General features: G+C 44.9%; 1 protein-coding gene across 2 annotated transcripts in view; it reads left to right on the top strand.

The window, feature by feature from the left end:
- The first annotated feature begins 2,573 nt into the window (after positions 1-2,573).
- Positions 2,574-18,618, top strand: part of LOC116982588 (hypoxanthine-guanine phosphoribosyltransferase-like) — a 29,601-nt gene continuing 13,556 nt past the window's right edge. Inside the window, exons 1-3 of one of the 2 annotated variants that reach the window (XM_033035862.1) lie at positions 2,574-2,714; positions 12,341-12,447; positions 16,793-16,976. In XM_033035862.1, coding sequence (XP_032891753.1) covers positions 2,697-2,714; positions 12,341-12,447; positions 16,793-16,976 — 309 coding nt within the window. In that variant the 5' untranslated portion in view covers positions 2,574-2,696. Of the gene's footprint in view, positions 2,715-12,316; positions 12,448-16,792; positions 16,977-18,618 lie in introns of those variants that run through there. The other variant, XM_033035861.1, reaches the window with a different exon arrangement.

The raw sequence follows: 18,618 nt of genomic DNA, 5'->3' as shown, positions 1-18,618 counted from the left end.
GTGTGGAAAGTGGTCCTTCGGCAAACTGAGTCCACCAGGAATCACCCCCCGTACACTAGCAGTATCCTACATGCGAGGGCAATTTACAATTTTTACCAAAGCCAATTAACTTACAAAACGATGTCTTTGGAATGTGGGAGAAAACCAGAGCATCTGGAAAAAACCCATACAGTCACAGAGAGAACATACAGACTCCGTACAGACAGCACCTGTAGTCAGGGTCGAACCTTGATCTGGCGATGTAATAATAATAATAATAATGGATGGGATTTATATAGCGCCTTTCTAATACTCAAGGCGCTTTACATCGCATTATTCATTCACTCCTCAGTCACACTCGGTGGTGGTAAGCTACTTCTGTAGCCACAGCTGCCCTGGGGCAGACTGACGGAAGCGTGGCTGCCAATCTGCGCCTACGGCCCCTCCGACCACCACCAATCACTCACACACATTCACACACAGGCAAAGGTGGGTGAAGTGTCTTGCCCAAGGACACAACGACAGTATGCACTCCAAGCGGGATTCAAACCGGCTACCTTCCGGTTGCCAGCCGAACACTTAGCCCATTGCGTCATCTGTCGTCCGATGTAAGGCAGCAACTCTACCGTGTTCTCTTTATCATGCAGAAGGTGATTTGTATATGGAGCACGTTTGCTGAGGATGTGGTAGAAGTGGGTACAAATATAATAATAAAATACTTTTGGACAGATACCGGGATAGGAAAAGTTTAGAGAGATATGGTGCTAGTTCAAGTGGACAATGTGGTTGGCATGGAGTTACATTGCAGGTAAATATACCCTTCAGCCCAATTTGTCCATGCATGGATGAGTTGGGCTGAAGATCCTTTCTCTATGGTGCATAACTCCATGGCTATTTGACGAGGAAATTGAATACCTAAAAAAGGGTCTAAAGACATGTAGATAGGATCAGATGTGAGACAAAGAACTGCAGATGCCAGAATTTTGAGCAAAAAGCACAAACTGCTGGAGGAACTCAGGCAGCATCTCTGGAGTACACGGATAGGCGACATTTTGGGTCAGGATGCAGAAAGGTCCCAAACCAAAGCATAGCCAGAAAAAGTGGTGATTCTTGTGTACTGACTCAGTGTATTTCTACTGTCTTACACTCTACTGTCTTACACTCTTATGCTTAGTATGATTGTGCCTAGTGTACAGTAGGACCAGAGGACATAGGTTTAAGGTGAAGGGGGAAAAAATTAATAGGAATCTGAGGGGTAGCTTTTCCACACAGGGTGGTGGGTGTATGGAACAAGCTGCCAGAAGAGGTAGTTGAGGCAGGACTATCCCAACATTTTAAGAAACAGTTAGACAGTTACATGGATAAGACAGGTTTCGAGTGATAGGACAGGTTCCGTGCGACCACATGGGTTTTCATCCGGTCCTCCGGTTTCCTCCCAAAGATGTGCAGGTTTGTAGGTTAATTAGTTTCCGTAAATTGTCCCTAGTGTGTACGAAAGAACTTGTATACGGGATGATTGTTGGTCAGTGCAAACTCGGTGGGCCGAAGGACCTGTTTACACACTCCATCTGCAGTACCTGTTTACACACTATATCTCTAAACTAAACTAAACCTCCTTGCCCGAGGTCAACTGTTGCCCGCTCCCATTTGTCCTGGTTATTTCCTCACTTCCAGTTTCTCCCCCCAACTAGTCAGTCACCAACTCCAAACGTCACCTATCCCTGATCTCCAAAGATGCTGCCTGACCCGCTGAGTTACTCCAGCACTTTGTATCTATCTTTGGTATAAACCAGCATCTTTATAGAAACATAGAAAATAGGTGCAGGAGTAGGCCATTTGGCCCTTCAAGCCTGCACCGCCATTCAATATGATTATGGCTGATCATCCAACTCAGTATCCTGTACCTACCTTCTCTCCATACCCCCTGATCCCTTTAGCCACAAGGGCCACATCTAACTCCCTCTTAAATATAGCCAATGAACTGGCCTCAACTACCCTCTGCGGGAGAGAATTCCACAGATTCATCACTCTCTGTGTGAAAAAAGTTCTCCTCATCTCGGTCCTAAAAGATTTCCCCTTTATCCTTAAACTGTGACCCCTTGTTCTGGACTTCCCCAACATCGGGAACAATCTTCCTGCATCTAGCCTGTCCAACCCCTTAAGAATTTTGTACGTTTCTATAAGATCCCCCCTCAATCTTCTAAATTCTAGCGAGTACAAACCGAGTCTATCCAGTCTTTCTACATATGAAAGTCCTGACATCCCAGGAATCAGTCTGGTGAACCTTCTCTGTACTCCCTCTATGGCAAGAATGTCTTTCCTCAGATTAGGAGACCAATGCCAATGGTTATTTATAGCTCACACTAGACCCCCCCTCCCTATCTAGAGAAGGGCTAGTATGGGCCATAAAGGACCGAGTGGCCTATTTCTCCACTGCAATCCATCTCAGCCACTGTCTGCTCCGCAGTGATTGAGAGGAGGCGAGAGTAGGGCCAGTGCAGGTGAGGTTGCAGAGGCTGCTGCTGCGGCGGCAGTGACTGACTGGAGGAGCGAGCACCTGAGCGGCGCTGTGATCAGCTGCAGGGGGAAGCTGGCCGGCCGGCCGGGCGGTGCAAGGGGCTGCTACAGCCACTCTCTACTCAGCCGCCGCTTCTGCAACAACAAGCCACCAGCAGCAGCAGCAGTCTGCAGGTTCCACAACCCCGCATCCCATTGCAATGGCTTCCGGACTGTTGGTGAGCAGCAAACCTTCTCCTAATCGCGGGGTTTTATTTTACAGACGCATTTATCCTGATTAGTGCACCGCCCGCTGCTGTGTATTGAGGACAGCTTGTTAACACAGCCAGGCTGATCTGTACGGTTTAATGCACCCTTCTATGTATTGTGCTTTTGGGACGTTATTTAATTTAAATGGCAAAATATGCGTCGGCATTTAACGGTCTGGGAACGGGGGTCAATTGATTGCAGGGGTTGGTAAACAATAACATAGGCGTGCAAGCATTTGTTGTTGATTTAATATTGGTTGTCGGCATAAATTTCTGCATCCCTTCTCTAAGATTTCGGGTTGGTTGTCCTTGCACCAGCTCACAGTCTCCTGCATTGTGCTGTATCACCCAGGGTATTAATTAATGTTCGACAATGCCCGCTGGAGAATTGTTAGGTTGTCATTTCTGCCAGTCGTTTACCTGGAACACTGTGATGGGTAAATCTCACCCTGTCTCTTGGGATTGAGGTGAATTGTTTCTAATTACGTTCTAAGGGTTGTTGTTGAGGCCTGTGAAGGGAAAATCTGCCATTCTCCAAACACATGAGGCTGAGGAAGGACCTCAGGCGTGACCTGCAGCAAGAAAACAGGCCATTTGGCCCATCGAGTCCCTGCCAACTCATTAATCCATGTGAATCCCAATTTTATTCCCATCAACTCGCGTTTTGGGTTGAGACCCTTCTTCAGAATGTCCACCTTTGATTTAAGCCAGCACCTGCAGATCTTTCCTACACACAATGTTCCCAGGTGCCACTTACACACGAGGGAGTGATTTACAGAGGCCGATTATCCTTCAAACCCACACGGATGTGGGAGGAAACCTGAGCACCCGGAGGAAACCCACGCGGTCACAGGGAGAACGTGCAATCTCCACACAGACAGCACCCTGTGGCCAGGATCGAACCTGGGGCTCCAGCACTACAAGACAGCAGCTCTACCAGTTGCGTTACTATACCTGAGGGATATATTTTAAAAGAAGAATGAGAGGCGTGGGTGTAGGGTAGACAGCAAAAAACATTCTCCCCATGTTGAATTGTTGAAGACAAGGGCATAGTTGAAGTTGAAGAGTAAGATGTTTAATGTGGGATCTGAGGAAGAATAATTTCAACCAGACAATCGTGGTTGCACTTCTTGAGGAGGTGAGGGAGGCAGGTATACACACAACATTTAAGAAGCATTTAGGAGGGAACCAAATTGTTAAGACTGTGGTGCAGCTGGTAGAGCCTCTGTCTCACAGCACCAGGCACCCGGGTTTGATCCTGACCTGGGGTGCTGTCTGTGAGGAGTTTGCACGTTCTGCCTGGGGGTTTCTTCTGGGTGGTCTGGTGTCCCTCCCCCCACCCCCCCCCCCCCCCTTCATCGCAAAGACGTGCAGGTTTGTAGGTTAATTACCCCTATTGCATCGGGAATGGATGTGAAAGTGGGATAACATTGATCTAGTGGGAACGGGTGATCAATGGTCGGCGTGGACTCAGTGGGCAGAAGAGCCTCTTTCCATGTCGTATCTCCAAATAAAGTGTTGATCAATGGGATCAGTGTGGAATAGGTACTTGATGGTTAGCATGGACGTGTTGGGCTGAAGGGCCTGTTTCTGCGCAATAGAAAGGAAGTTCCCTGCTTATGATGGATGGTACCGTGGCTCAGGGGTAGAGTTGCTGCCTCGCCGCACCAAAGACCCGGTTCGATCCTGACTACAGGTGCTGTCTGTATGAAGTTTGTACATTCTCCCTGTGACCGTGTGGGTTTCCTCCGGGTGCTCTGGTTTCCTCCCACACTCCAAAGTCGCACCGGTTTGTAGGTTAATTGACTCGGAAAAACTGTAAATTGGCCCTGGTGTGTAGGATAGTGCTAGTCTACAGGTGATCACTAGTCGGCATGGACTCTGTGGGCTGAAGGGACTGTTTCCGCTCTGTATCTCCAAAGTCTAAAGTAAATACCCAAACATCTATTGGACAGATAGACACAAAATGCTGGAGTAACTCAGTGGGTCAGGCAGCATCTCTGGAGAAAAAGGATGGATGATGTTTTGGTTCGGGACCCTTATTCAGACTGCAGACTTCTTGCTTTATACTGAAGGTACTACACAAGGTGCTGGACTGATTGGTCCTGGTCTTTTCTCGCTTCCAGCTCTTTACTTCTCCCACCCCCCTCTCCTCTCCTCTCCTCACCTCTCCTCCCACCCTCACCCCCTGCTTTCAGTCTGAAGAAGGGTCCCGACCTGAAACATCACCTATCCTTTTTCTCCAGATGTGCTGCCTGACCCACTGAGTTACTCAAGCACTTTGTGTCTATTTTTGGTATATACCAGTATCTGCAGAAACTTTCTACACATAGTATTCATTGGGCACCAGATAAAAGTGTCTTGACTCAATACGTCTATTGTCCATTTCCCTCCGCAGATGCTGTCTCGTCCACAGGGTTCCACAGTTTTATTCCCCCCCGTTCCTTATCTATTTCCTTATTTTGTTTGAAATATCGAGTTGTGCCACAACCGCGCATCTATTGCAATGGCTTCCAAACTGTTGGTGAGCAGCAACATTCTCTTAATCGCAGGCTTTATTTTACAGGTTTAATTGCAGCCGCATTTATCCTGATTAATGCACTGGCCGATGCCTTCAACAGACGCCAGGAACAGCTTGCCAACACAGTCAGGCTTATTTGTGGGCAGATAGATGCAAAGCAACTCAGCGGGTCAGGCAGCATCTCTGGAGAAAAAGGATGGGTGACGTATCGGGTCGGGACCCTTCTTCAGATTGAAAGTGGGGGTTGGGGGTGGGAGGAGAGGAGAGGGGAGAGGGTGAAGTAAAGAGCTGGAAGCGAGAAAAGACCAGGACCTATCAGTCCAGCAACTTGTGTCGCATCTTCATTATAAACCAGCATCTGCAGTTCTTTTTTTCTACTATTATTTGTGAGCAATGTAGTTGGTTTTTATATTCCCAGGCACTGTCTTATCAATTTTTTTAAAATTTGCATCTGATTACTAAAATGCAATTTTCTTATTTTAACATCAAATAACCCTTACAATTTGGGTGGTGGGGGGGGGGGGGGGGGGGGGGGGAGGGGGGGGATACAATATTCTCTTGTGAACTCTGAAATAAGAAAATGATGTTGAAATACCCAGCAGGGGGGACAGCATTTGCAGATAGTAATCAATTAAAGTTGTGTTTTGGAAATATGAAATGCTCTAGTGTAATGCAAAATAATGCTCGAAATACTCAGCAGGTCAGACATTTGCTATTGTAATCAATTAAAGTGTTTGATTACATTTTGGCAGTAAAAAAAATACTCTCATAGAGTAATACAGTGTGGAAACAGGCCATTGGCCCAACTTGCCCACACTGACCAACATGTCCTATCTACACTACCTGCCTACGTTTGACCCATATATTTCTACTCCTCTCCAATCCATGTGTCCATCAAAATGTTTTGTTGTTGTTGTGATAGTACCTACCTCAACTGCCTCCTCTGCCAGCTCATTCCATATACCTGCCACCCTTTGTGTAGATAAGTTGCCCCTTGGGTTCCTATAAAATCTTTCCCCCCTCACCTTAAACTTATGTCCTCTGGTTCTTGGCAATATGAAATACTCCAGAAAGTGAAGTTTGAAATAAGAAATAAAGTTAAAAATACTCAGCTGATCAATGACCATTTGCAATAGTAATCAAGTGGTAAATACTAAATGAAAAAAATAATGTTAGAAATACTTAGCAGACCAGGCAGAGTTTGTAGAGACTATAGACATCAGAGAGGGTTCGCAATATGAATTTTGTTTTATTTGATAAATATTGTGTTGCAATAGTAATTTGCTTAAATATACAAGATGGACCAGAATAGATCTGTGTGAACATAATGTCCCAATGAAAGTGTAAACATAAAAGCTGCAGATACTGGAAATCTAAAATAAAATCAGAAACTGTTGGATTATTCAGCAGGTCAGGCCGCATCTGTGGGAAGTGAAATTGAGTTAACTTTTCAAGCCAAATCCTTGAGTCTTCTGGAATTATTTAACCGGATGGAATACAATGCTAATCCAGAATGTTTGTTCAAATTAAAAATGGTTTGTGTTCTACATGCAATGTTTGTAATATTGAGGATGGATCTATTTATTTGTTGTCTTTATATGAAATATAACGGATTAACAAACTCATCAGGATTCTTTAGGATTAGCTCTTTAGATTAGTTTGTAGATTAGCTCCTAAAGAGGAGAACTCATCAGGAAGGCTGGCTCTGTCCTGGGGGTGGAGTTGGATTAATGGGAGGTAGTCTTGGAGGGGAGGATGGTCCTCAAATTGTGGAGCATCCTTGACAATACATCACATCCCCTCAATGACACACTGGTCAACCTGAGGAGTACCTTCAGCGACAGACTGGTTCCACCTAAAACGCCACAGGAGATCCTTCTTCCCTGTGGCTATCAAACTCTTCCCCCTTCTGTCATGGGGAGACTGAGACGGACTACCCCCCCCCCCCCAAATCTTTGCACATCCCCAATCCTTTCCACTCGTCACTTTGATTTTATGTATCATGTATTCTATGTTTTATGACTGTTGGCAGATCAATTTCCCTCCTGGGATAAATACATTTCTATCATATAAATATATTGTCCCGAGAGAGTTTGTGATTGTGGATCTCATAATGAAAGTTTTTAATGTAGGGGTTTAGGCCTATTTTCTTTTGTTTGTTCCCAGTAAGTATGTAGTTTCATATTCGTTTAGCTTAGTTTAGAGATACAGGGCAGAGACAGGCCCTTCGACCCACCGAGTTCACGCCAACCTACGATCCCCGTACACTAGCATTATCTTACACACGAAGGACAATTTATAATTTTTTTCCAAAGCCAATGAACCTACAATCCTGTACGTCTTTGGAGTGTGGGAGGAAACCGGAGTAACCTGGAGAAAACCCATATGGCCACAGGAAGAAGGTAAAAACTCATTGCAGACAGCACCCGAGGTCAGGATCGAACCAGAGTCTCTGGCGCTGTAAGGCAGCCGCTCTATCGCTGCACCACTGTGCTGCCTCAGGTTCATAAGATGATTAATATTGATCAGAACTCAATTGACTCACGGTCTCGTCCACTGAAGTCGGCATTTGTCCTCAACTCAAAGTTGTCAGTGAGTCAAATGAGAAACTGATGACGTAATCACTAATGAGACAATGAGGTATTCAAGTTAATAGAACATTCAGTTATTGAATACAAAGGAATGTATCTAGTAACAGCTGAGGCATGCATCTCTGCCTTGCAAAATCCACCATTGAATCCCAATCAGTTGTAATTCTCTTCCTGTGATCTTTTTGTTCGTGCAAGGAGTCCCATCACAGAACTGGGTGTTTCAAAATTCTGAACAAGATTGTTTGTACCCAGCAGTTTTAAGACGACAGAGAAGATAGGAAAGCAACAATATGTGACACAAACTGCTGGGATAACTTAGCGAGTCAGGCAGCATTTGTGCAGAACAATGTTAGGCGAAGTTTCACGTTGACACCCTTCTTCAGACTGATCAGCCCGAAGGGTCCCGACCCGAAACATCGCCTACTCATATCCTCTGGTGATGCTGCCTGACCTGTCTAGTTACTACAGACTGTTTAGTGCAAGATGGAGTTAGATGTGGTCCTTGTGGCTAAAGGGATCAGGGGGTATGAAGAGAAGGCAGGTACGGGATACTGAGTTGGATGATCAGCCATGATCATATTGAATAGTGGTGCAGGCTCGAAGGGCCGAATAGCCTACTCCTGCACCTATTTTCTATGTTTCTATCTGCAGTTCCTTGTGTCTCCAACATCCTGGCGATTCCCTTCTGTGTCTTCTCTGAACCTTCCACATCCTTTGTGGCAACCAGAGCTCAACATAATACACCAAATGTGGCCTGACTAATGTGATTAGCCAGCTGCAACTCTTCCCCACTCTTGTATGTAGGAAGGAACTGCAGATGATGGTTTATACCGAAGATATACACAAAATGCTGGAGTAACTCAGCTGGTCAGACAGCAGCTCTGGAGAGAAGGAATGGGTGACTTTTCGAGTCGAGATCCTTCTTCAGTTATGGGTCTGTCGTGTGATTCGGTGATTTTTCCGGCGACTGTCAAGTCGTAGCAGGTCGCTGAAAATCTGGCAACTGGAATGGCGACTGTCAGAGTGGAACACACACATACACAGATCGCTTGCTTCACCAGCCAGTTATGCAGGCAGGGGACAGGTCAAGCGGGGGGGAGCGCTGTCTGAGTGAAATTCACACCACGATGAACAGGAAGGTTGGTGCTGTAATTGAGACAGTGAAAGCACAGTGTACAGGAAGGGTCACTTAAGTCCTTTAAAAGAGAGGGGGGGAGAGACGGCAGAGATGGGGGAGACGGGATGGGAGAAGGAGTGGCACAACTTTTAAGAAGCCAGAGATACATGGCTGTGAAGCTCGGCGGACATTAACATTACCGATCGGTTAGCCTTGGTTCTGAAATCTTTTTTTTTCTCCAATGAGCCAATGAAATTCACAGGTCAGCAACGGCGACAACCTATGACCTCCTGGCAGCCCACTACCACTGCACCTACGTCACGAGAAATCTCGCTACTCTCCAAGACATCAAAACCATGAAGGCGACTCCCCGGCAACCACCCACGAGCATGCGGTGACCGCATAGTCTCCTGTAGTCGCCTACAAAGTCACCTAAGTGGACAGGCCCATTAGCCTGTCTGCTGCTAAGTTATGCAGCATTGTGTCTATCTTCGCAACTCTTATATTCAATGTTCTAATTGATAACGGCAAGCTTGCCTTGTGCTGCCTTTACTACCCTATCCTCTCTTTTCGTGTCCATCTTGTTACAAATGTTGGTCTCGCTGTCATTGTCCGTCCTGAACAGGACACAAACGTCCGGCGACAATCAGTGGAAGCCATCACTTGTCGCAGTAGATGATGGTGGTAGCAGAATTAGCTCAGGATACTTTCAGTTTCTGCTATGGGGCCGCATATCACTTGTGTTGCCACTTTCAGGGAGCCCAAAATCCCCCTGTACATCAATATTCGTAAGCATCCTGCCACTTATACTTTTCCTTTATATTTGTACTCCCAAAATGCAACACCTCACACTTGACCAGACTAAACTCCATCTTTCATTTCTCCACCCATATTTGAAACTGATCTATATCCAGCTATGTCTTTTGACAGCCTTTCTCACCATCCACAACTCTGCTAATTCTTGTGTCACCTGCAAATGTCACCCATATATTTTTTGTCCACATTTTGTACATATAAATTATCACTAGCAACACTTGGTTTCACTCTTTGTTTCTACTTGTTATCACCTTTTCCACTGCCAACAATGGACCATTGTGGGCTCTACCGCACCTTTATCATTGTTGCTGGTGTTGATTTGTTCTTTTCATACCTTTCATTCGTTTGTTCTTTGTACCTTTTCACACTTCTAGTTTCCCTTTCTCCTCGCTCTCAATCTGAAGAAGGGTCTCGACCGGAAACTTCACCTACTCCTTTTCTCCAGAGGAGCTGCCTGACCCGCTGAGTTGCTCCAGCTTTTTGTGTCTTTCTTCAAGAGTTAACACAGCTGTCTCTCAGTAACGAGCGTCTGAAATAGAAAGAGTTCTTTTGCTCCGTATAAATGTGATTCGGCAGCTGTAATAGACGGAATAAATGAATGAAATAATTAACTACTTTATATATAAGAGCAACTAACACATTGAAGAGGCCAGTACCCTCGCTTAATATTAACCAAACAAATTATTTAGTCATTATGTTATTGGTCTTTCTAAAATGTTGCTGTGTGTAAAGTGACCGTTTTCTGCGTGCTAGCCACAGAAGAAGCAGATCTACAGTCACATATTACAATCGTTCCACACTTTTCTGTACACTGCAAATGGCTCCATTGTAATCATGTATTATCTTTCCTCTGGCTGGTTAGCATTCAACAAAAGCTTTTCACAGTATCTCAGTGGACGTGACAATAAACTAAATTGAATTGTAATAATGTCACCTCAAGTGTATTTACTTGCTTGTAAAGTATTTTGGAATATTCTGAAGGGCCATATAGCTCTGTCCCATGGTGCGAGTTCATTCCAAGAGCTCTCCCGAGTTTGCCCTGAATCGAGCTCGTAGATTTACGGTAATGGCCATTCGTCGGTACTCGGGGCTCTCATGGACATTTTCAACGTGTTGAAAAATCTTCACGAGTCTTCCCGTGCTTACCTGCCGTTAGCGAGTCTTCCCGAGTACCTGCCATTAGCGTTACGAGCCGGTTAGAGACGTCCCCGAGCTCCGACGTACCCGCTACGTTCATTCTCCGTGCTTACTACGAGTTAGATTTTTTTTTAAACTCGGGAGAGCTCTTGGAATGAACGCGTACCGTGGGACAGGGCTATTACTTTTTTTTAAGTTCAAGTTTATTATTGTCACGTGTGCAGTGAAAAGTTTTTGTTTTGCATGTTATCCTAACAAGTCAGGTAAAACTAGTTTGAGTTTAGTTTATTGTTATGTGTATCAAGGTACAGTGAAAAGCCATTGTTGCATGCTAACCAGTCAGTGGAAAGACAATACATGATTACTCTTGAGCCATCCACGGTGCATAGATGCTTGATAAAGGAAATAACATGAATAATGTTTAGTGCAAGCTAAAGTCTGATCAAAGATAGTCCGACAGTCTTCAATAAGGTAGATCAGTAGCTCAGGACTGCTTTCTAGTTGTTGGTAGAATACATAAATACAATCAAACCAAACTCAAGTACAATATGTAAAGCAAAGGGAAGATACAGAGTGCAGAATATAGTTCTCAGCATTGTAGTGCAATAGTTCCAGAGTCAAAGATAGACACAAAATTCTGGAGTAACTCAGCAGGACAGGCAGCATCTCTGGAGTAAAGGAATGGGTGACGATTCAGGTTGAGACCCTTCTTCAGACTGAAGGGTCTCGACCCGAAACGCCATCCATTCCTTCTCTACAGAGATGCTGCTTGTCCCGCTGAGGTAATCCAGCATTTTGTGTCTACGGTTTAAACCAGCATCTGCAGTTCCTTCCTACAAAGTTCCAGAGGTAAAGTTGGGTAGAGATGAACATACACTACCCCAACTTACGAAAGGACCATGCCAAAGCCTGATAACAGAGGGGAAGAAGCCCTGAGTCTGGGGATGCACGTTTTCAGGCTTCTGTATCTTCTGGCTGATGGGAGCAGAGGGGAAGATACAGAGTGCAGATCATAGTTCTCAGCATTGTAGCGCAACGGTTCCAGAGACAAAGTCTAATGTGTGCACTGAGGTAGGTTGGAAAAGCAGGTAGTACCCTAGCTTATGGAAGCACTGCTCAGAAGCTGGATAACAGAGGGAAGAAGCTTTCTCCTTCTCTCCTTCTCCCACCTCTCTCCCCTCTCCTATTCTACCAATGTTTGGCCGATGGTTGTATGTGCTGTGCCGCCTTTAGCAGTGGTTTTAACCTCCCCCTGCAGGAACCACCTCGTTTGGTCACGTGAAGCACAACGTTACCTCGAAGAAGGGTAATGGTCGCAGAGTGAATTTGATCCAATTCTAGCTTTCCAAGGAGATGCAAATAAATTTCCAATGGGATAATTTGGATATTAATGGTGTCATTTTCATCTCTGCAGATCAGTGATGATGAAAAGGGTTACGATCCAGAGCTGTTTTGTATCCCGAAGCACTATGAAGAAGACCTGGAAAGAGTTTTCATTCCTCACGGGCTTATTATGGATCGGTAAGAGATATTCCTTAATGTTTTACCCTCTGCATTGTTTCTTTTCTGATGAATATCAATTTGGTGCCTTTCCTCACAGTGGGAAACTTTTCTATCCTGCTGTGTGGGGATGTTTTATGTTGGACTCTATTTGTGTGTTGTGTTCTTTATTTTACTGTATGGCTGTATGCAAAAACAAATTTCAGACCTCCGTCTGACAATAAAGTGCCATCGTATCATAATTTAAATTAGGTGTTTAGTTTAGAAATATAGCATGGAATTAGGCCCACCAGATCCACGCCGACCATCAAGCACTTATTTGTACCATTTCTATGATATCCCACTTTTGCATCCACTCCCTGCACACTAAGGGCCATTTTACAGAGGCCAATTAATCTACAAACCCGTATGTCTTTGGAGTGTGGGAGGAAACCGGAGCACCCAAATCCACATGGTCACAGGGAGAGCGTGCAAATGCCACGTTGATAGCACCCAAGGTCAGGATCAGACATGGGTCTCTTGCTGTGAGGCAGCGGGTGGCAATGGCACAGCGGTAGAGTTGCTGCCTTGCAGCACCAGAGACCCGGGTTCGATCCTGACTGCGGGTGCTGTCTGTATGGAGTTTGCACATTCTCCCAGCGAATACATGAGTGCTCCTGCTTCCTCCCACACTCCAAAGGTGTACAGGTTTGTAGGTTAATCGTCTTCATAAATTGTCCCTGGTGTGTAGGATAGAACTAGTGTGCAGTTGATTGCTGGTCAGCATGGACACGATGGGCCAATGGGCCTGTTTCCACGCTGTATCTCTAAAAACTAAGATAAATGGTCTGGATAGGCTGAATGGCCTTTTCTGCCATTATGACAAGATAAAATGACCATTGTGAATCCTTTATGCATACTTATCTTGGGGAAATAAAATTGTGCAATATAATTTAGACTTTAGACACGCCGCAGAAACGGGTCCATCAGCCCACTGAGTCTGCGCTGACCAGCGATCCTTGCACACTAACACTATGCTAGGCAATAGGGATAATTTACAATTTTACCAAAGCCAATTAACCTACAAACCAGCATGTCTTTGGAATATTGGAGGAAACCGGAGCACCCAGGGAAACGTCACAAAGTCACAGGGAGAACATACAAACCGCACAGACCTGTAGTCGGGATTGATCCCAGGAATCTGCCGCTGTAAGGCAGCAACTCTACCGCTGCGCCACTTTGCCACTCCTGTGTCAGTTATTAATTGACTGTAATAACTGCTCCATTTTCATGAAAAAAGGAAGCAATTAAGCAATCTTTGGCCGTGTGCAAACCTGTACAGTTAATGAATACTTGGGTCTTGGGTCAAACAGATTGGTCTGAAATCATAAAGAGTATATAGAGTCAGTTAATTTTTTAAATAATTTTTGAATTTGTAGTGTATAGCTTGACTATAACATTTAAAAGACATTTGGGCAGGTACATGGATAGGAAAGATTTAGAGGAATATGACCCGAACACGGGCAAGTGGAACTAGTGTAGGTGGGGCATGTTGGTCAGCATGGGTAAACTGAGTGAAAGGACCTGTTTCCATGCTACAGAAGGAGGCCATTTGGCCCACTGGATTCATGTTGGGATCTAGGGAAGTTACCCCATAAACCCCATCCCTACCCCATGTCCATTCTTATGGGAACTATAGAGGATGTTGTTGATGTTCATTTACAGAAGGCAGGTGCACTATTCCACATAGAGAATTTGTTTAGAGATATAGCGGGGGAAACAACCGAGTCTTCATCTGAGTCTCTCTCTGCCCTGCAATTCTGCGTCTTCCATCGTCGGCGGAAGGCTTAATAAAAGGATCTTGTCAGGAATGAAGAAAGGCTCTGCGCCAAGTATAGGCATTTGGAATTCGTGAAATGATTTGTGTGAAAGGTAAACTTTGTAGACTAATCAACTAATTCAACAACCACTTTGTGTTGGTACCATAAGAATAGTAAGCAAGAATAGCAAGCAGTCCAAAGAAGGGCTTTGGCCTGAAATGTTGCCTATTTCCTTCGCTCCATAGATGCTGCCTCAACCGCTGAGTTTCTCCAGCACTTTTGTCTACCTTCGATTTTCCAGCATCTGCAGTTCCTTCTTAAACAATAGTTAGCAAGGAGCTGGGAAATGACACACTGTTAGCCCAGCATCCTTTGTGAAGGTCAAACTGCAATTAAGAATACGTAGCAACTCAAATTTCTCTCAACACTTAGAAAGAGCCAATAATTACTTGTGAACAGTCTCATCTAAATAATCATATTGAATTTCTTAAGCAATTAACACATTGAAGAATAGAACGGCTCTGGTGTAGGTTTCAGGAAGTGGTTTTATAACAATCACCATTTTCTCTTAATGGTGTTCACTTCTAACTGTTGGAATTGAAGGCAAATTATCACCAGGCTAGGATTTATAAAACAGATCTGGAAGAGAGGGAAAGATAGATCAGCCATGATTGAATGTCGGAGCATTGAATGCTCCTATGACTTATGACGTTATGAAGTGGGGTTAATGTTGATGTGTAGGCATTCTGAACTGCCAGGAGATCAGTACTCAGTTTTGCTGGTGTAGGTTTTGATAGGACATAGAAGCAAGACACGAATGGGCGAAGAAACAGATGGGCGACACTTTGGAACAGCCGGTAAAGATGCTGCCTCACAGTGCCAGAGATTCGAGTTTGATCCAGACCTCGGCTGCTGTGTCTGTGTGGATTTTGTACCTTCTCCCTGTGACTGCCAAGGTTTCCTCCAGATGCTCTGGTTTCCACCTACATGCCAAAGACGTGCTGGTTTGTAGGTTAATTGGCCTTCTGTAAATCACCCCCAGTGAGTAGGGAGTGGATGGGGAAAGTGAGATAATGTAGAACTGGTGGAACGTATGCTCGATGGACGGCATGGACTCGGTAGGCTGAAGGGCCTGTTTCCACACTATATCCCTAAACTAACCTCAACCAAGCATGAAATCTCTGACTGGAGAAATGGACTGGAGGACTGCAAGGCTTCCTCGGTGTTTTGTTTCCTAATTGAGAAGAACATAACAATGTTGAACAGTGCAGGAACAAGTAAATGCAAATGCTGGTTTACAAAAAAAAAAAAACACAAAGTGCTGGAGTAGCTCAGCGGGTTGGGCAGCATCTCTGGAGGACATGGATAGGTGATGTAGGAACCCTTCTTCAGACTCCTGTTGACTTTAGATTTTACTTTAGACTTTAGAGATGAAGTGTGGAAACAGGCCATTCGGCCCACCGAGTCCTTGCCGACCAGCTATCATCCCATACACTAACCTACACACACCAGGGACAATTTTACAACTTACCAACTTACCTGCACGTCTTTGGTATGTAGCAAGAAACCAGAGCACCCGGAGAAAACCCACACAGTCACAGGGAGAACATACAAACACTGTACAGACAGCACCCATAATCATCATCAAACCTGGGTCTCTGGCACTGTAAGGCAGCAACTCTAACATGTTGAACAGTGGTTAGGCATTGAAAGGATAAGCAGCAAAGGACTGATTTGGTGAATCAGTAACAGAAGTCGTAAACTCGGCATTACACTGAGAAGTGTGAAGGAAGAATTTAGAGAGGTTTTCCTGTGGGGAAAACTAGTGAAGCAGAACAAATGCCTTTTTCGTCAAGTTTAGTTAAAGCAATATTATTCTGAGAACAGTCAGGCAGTAGGTAAACAGTTACACATAGTAAATAAAACAGAAGCATATTTCTGCAAAGTTGGGCTCAAAGTACTGGAGTAACTCAGCAGATCAGGCAGGAAATAAAGACACAAAAAGCCAGAGTAGCACAGAGGATCAGGCATCATCTCTGGGGAAAAGGAATAGGTGATGTTTCGGGTCGAGACCCTTCATTCTGAGAGTCAGGGGAGATGGAAACTAGAGGTCTGGAAAAGTACAGAACAAATCCGAGCTGGCACCGATGAAATTATAGAAATCTATGTTCATACTGGGGTGTAAGCTGCCCAAGTGAAATATGAGGTGCTGTTCCTCCAATTTGCATGTGGCCCCACCCAGCATCTTTGGAGAAAATGTCCGAGTAAGGGTCCTGACCCAAAACATCACCTATCCATTTTCCCAGTGATGATGAACATGATGCCAAGACCTTCTCTTATCTACCTGCACTTAATCCATATCCCTCCATTTCTTCATCAATGCTGTTATTGTATCTGCTTCCACCACCAACTCTGGCAGCGCATTCCAGGCACGCGTCACCCTGTGTGTAAATAAACAATCTAACAGCTTGGTAGGTAGGTAGGTTTTTTTAATTGCTCGACACATCTCCTTGAAACTTTTCCCCTCTCACATTGAAGCTGTGCCCTGCTCCTTCTCTTTCTGACAGGACAGAGCGCTTGGCCAGAGATATAATGAAGGACATGGGAGGCGACCACATTGTGGTCCTCTGCGTACTGAAGGGGGGCTACAAGTTCTTTGCGGATCTTTTGGACTACATCAAGGCTCTGAACAGGAACCATGAAGAGTCACTCCCGATGACCATTGATTTCATCAGGTTGAAGAGTTACTGTGTAAGTACAGTGGGTCCACATAACCATTGGGTATTTTTAAGGCGCAGATTGACAGATTCTTGATTAGTAAAGGTTTTACCTGGTTGTGGGGAGAAGGCAGGAGAATGGGGTTGAGAGGGAAAGATAGATCAGCCGCGATTGAATGGCGGAATAGACTTGATGGTCCACACGGCCTAATTCTGCTCCTATACCTTATGACCACATTTACTGAAATCCGACGGCATAAATCCTCCCATGCATTTTTAAAGGATTTTGCAAGTTCATAAAACATTGGAGCAGAATTAGGCTATTTGGCCCATCGAGTCTGCTCCACCATACAATCATGACTGATCTACATGTCACTCTCAACACAATTCCCCTGACTTCTCTGCGTAACCTTTGATGCCCAAACTAATCACGAAACTATCCATCTCCGCTGAGAAATGATTGGCATAATAAAATGATTTGTGATGTTCATTAATGGCTGTATATTCAAGTATGGGTGACGTTAGTGTGGATTTTCATGAAATTATTTATAGCGATTTATATGTAAAGCCATATATGATAAGGGATGCTCCAGAAAATGGATGTCTCTGACTTACAGAAAAGTCGGCTTGCAGACGGTTTAGTTTAGAGATATACTGCCGTATAGAGGGAGTGCCATAGAGGGAGTGCAGAGAAGGTTCACCCGACTGATTCCTGGGATGTCAGGACTGTCTTATGAAGAAAGACTGGATAGACTTGGTTTATACTCTCTAGAATTTAGGAGATTGAGAGGGGATCTTATAGAAACTTACAAAATTCTTAAGGGGTTGGACAGGCTAGATGCAGGAAGATTGCTCCCGATGTTGGGGAAGTCCAGGACAAGGGGTCACAGCTTAAGGATAAGGGGGAAATCCTTTAAAACCGAGATGAGAAGAACTTTTTTCACACAGAGAGTGGTGAATCTCTGGAACTCCCTGCCACAGATGGTAGTCGAGGCCAGTTCATTGGCTATATTTAAGAGGGAGTTAGATGTGGCTCTTGTGGCTAAGGGGATCAAAGGGTATGGAGAGAAGGCAGGTACGGGATACTGAGTTGGATGATCAGCCATGATCATATTGAATGGCGGTGCAGGCTCGAAGGGCCGAATGGCCTACTCCTGCACCTAATTTCTATGTTTCTATATGGCAAGGAAACGGGAACCTTCGGCCGACTTGATCCATTCCCCATCAAACAGGTTATATGTTGTACTACTTTCGTATCCACTCCCTATACATTAAAGGCCGTTTTTACAGCAGAAAATTAACCTACAAACCTGCACGTCTTTGAGATGTGGGTGGAAGCCAGAGCGCCCGGAGAAAACCCTCATGGTCACAGGGAAAACGTGCAAACTCCACACAGACAACACCTGAGGTCAGGATCGAATCTGGGTCTATCGTAAAACTTAAATGCCACCGTCGTATCTGCCTCCACAAACCCCCCCTGGCAGTGGGTTCCAGGCACCTACCATTTGCTGTGCAAAAACAAAAACTTGCCCAGCACATCTCTTTTACATTTTGTCCCTCTGACCTTTAAGGTATCCTCTAGTCTTTGATATTTCCACACTGGGGGAGAAAGGTTCTGACTACCCTACTTGTGGCTGGACCAATATTTCGGCCAAGTGGCTATTCTTGACGTGTGT

The sequence above is a fragment of the Amblyraja radiata genome, chromosome 17 (genome assembly GCF_010909765.2).
Source record: "Amblyraja radiata isolate CabotCenter1 chromosome 17, sAmbRad1.1.pri, whole genome shotgun sequence".
Taxonomy (NCBI): Eukaryota; Metazoa; Chordata; class Chondrichthyes; order Rajiformes; family Rajidae; genus Amblyraja; species Amblyraja radiata.
The sequence above is the reverse complement of the archived record's forward strand: the minus strand, read 5'-3'. Positions and strand labels throughout refer to the sequence as shown.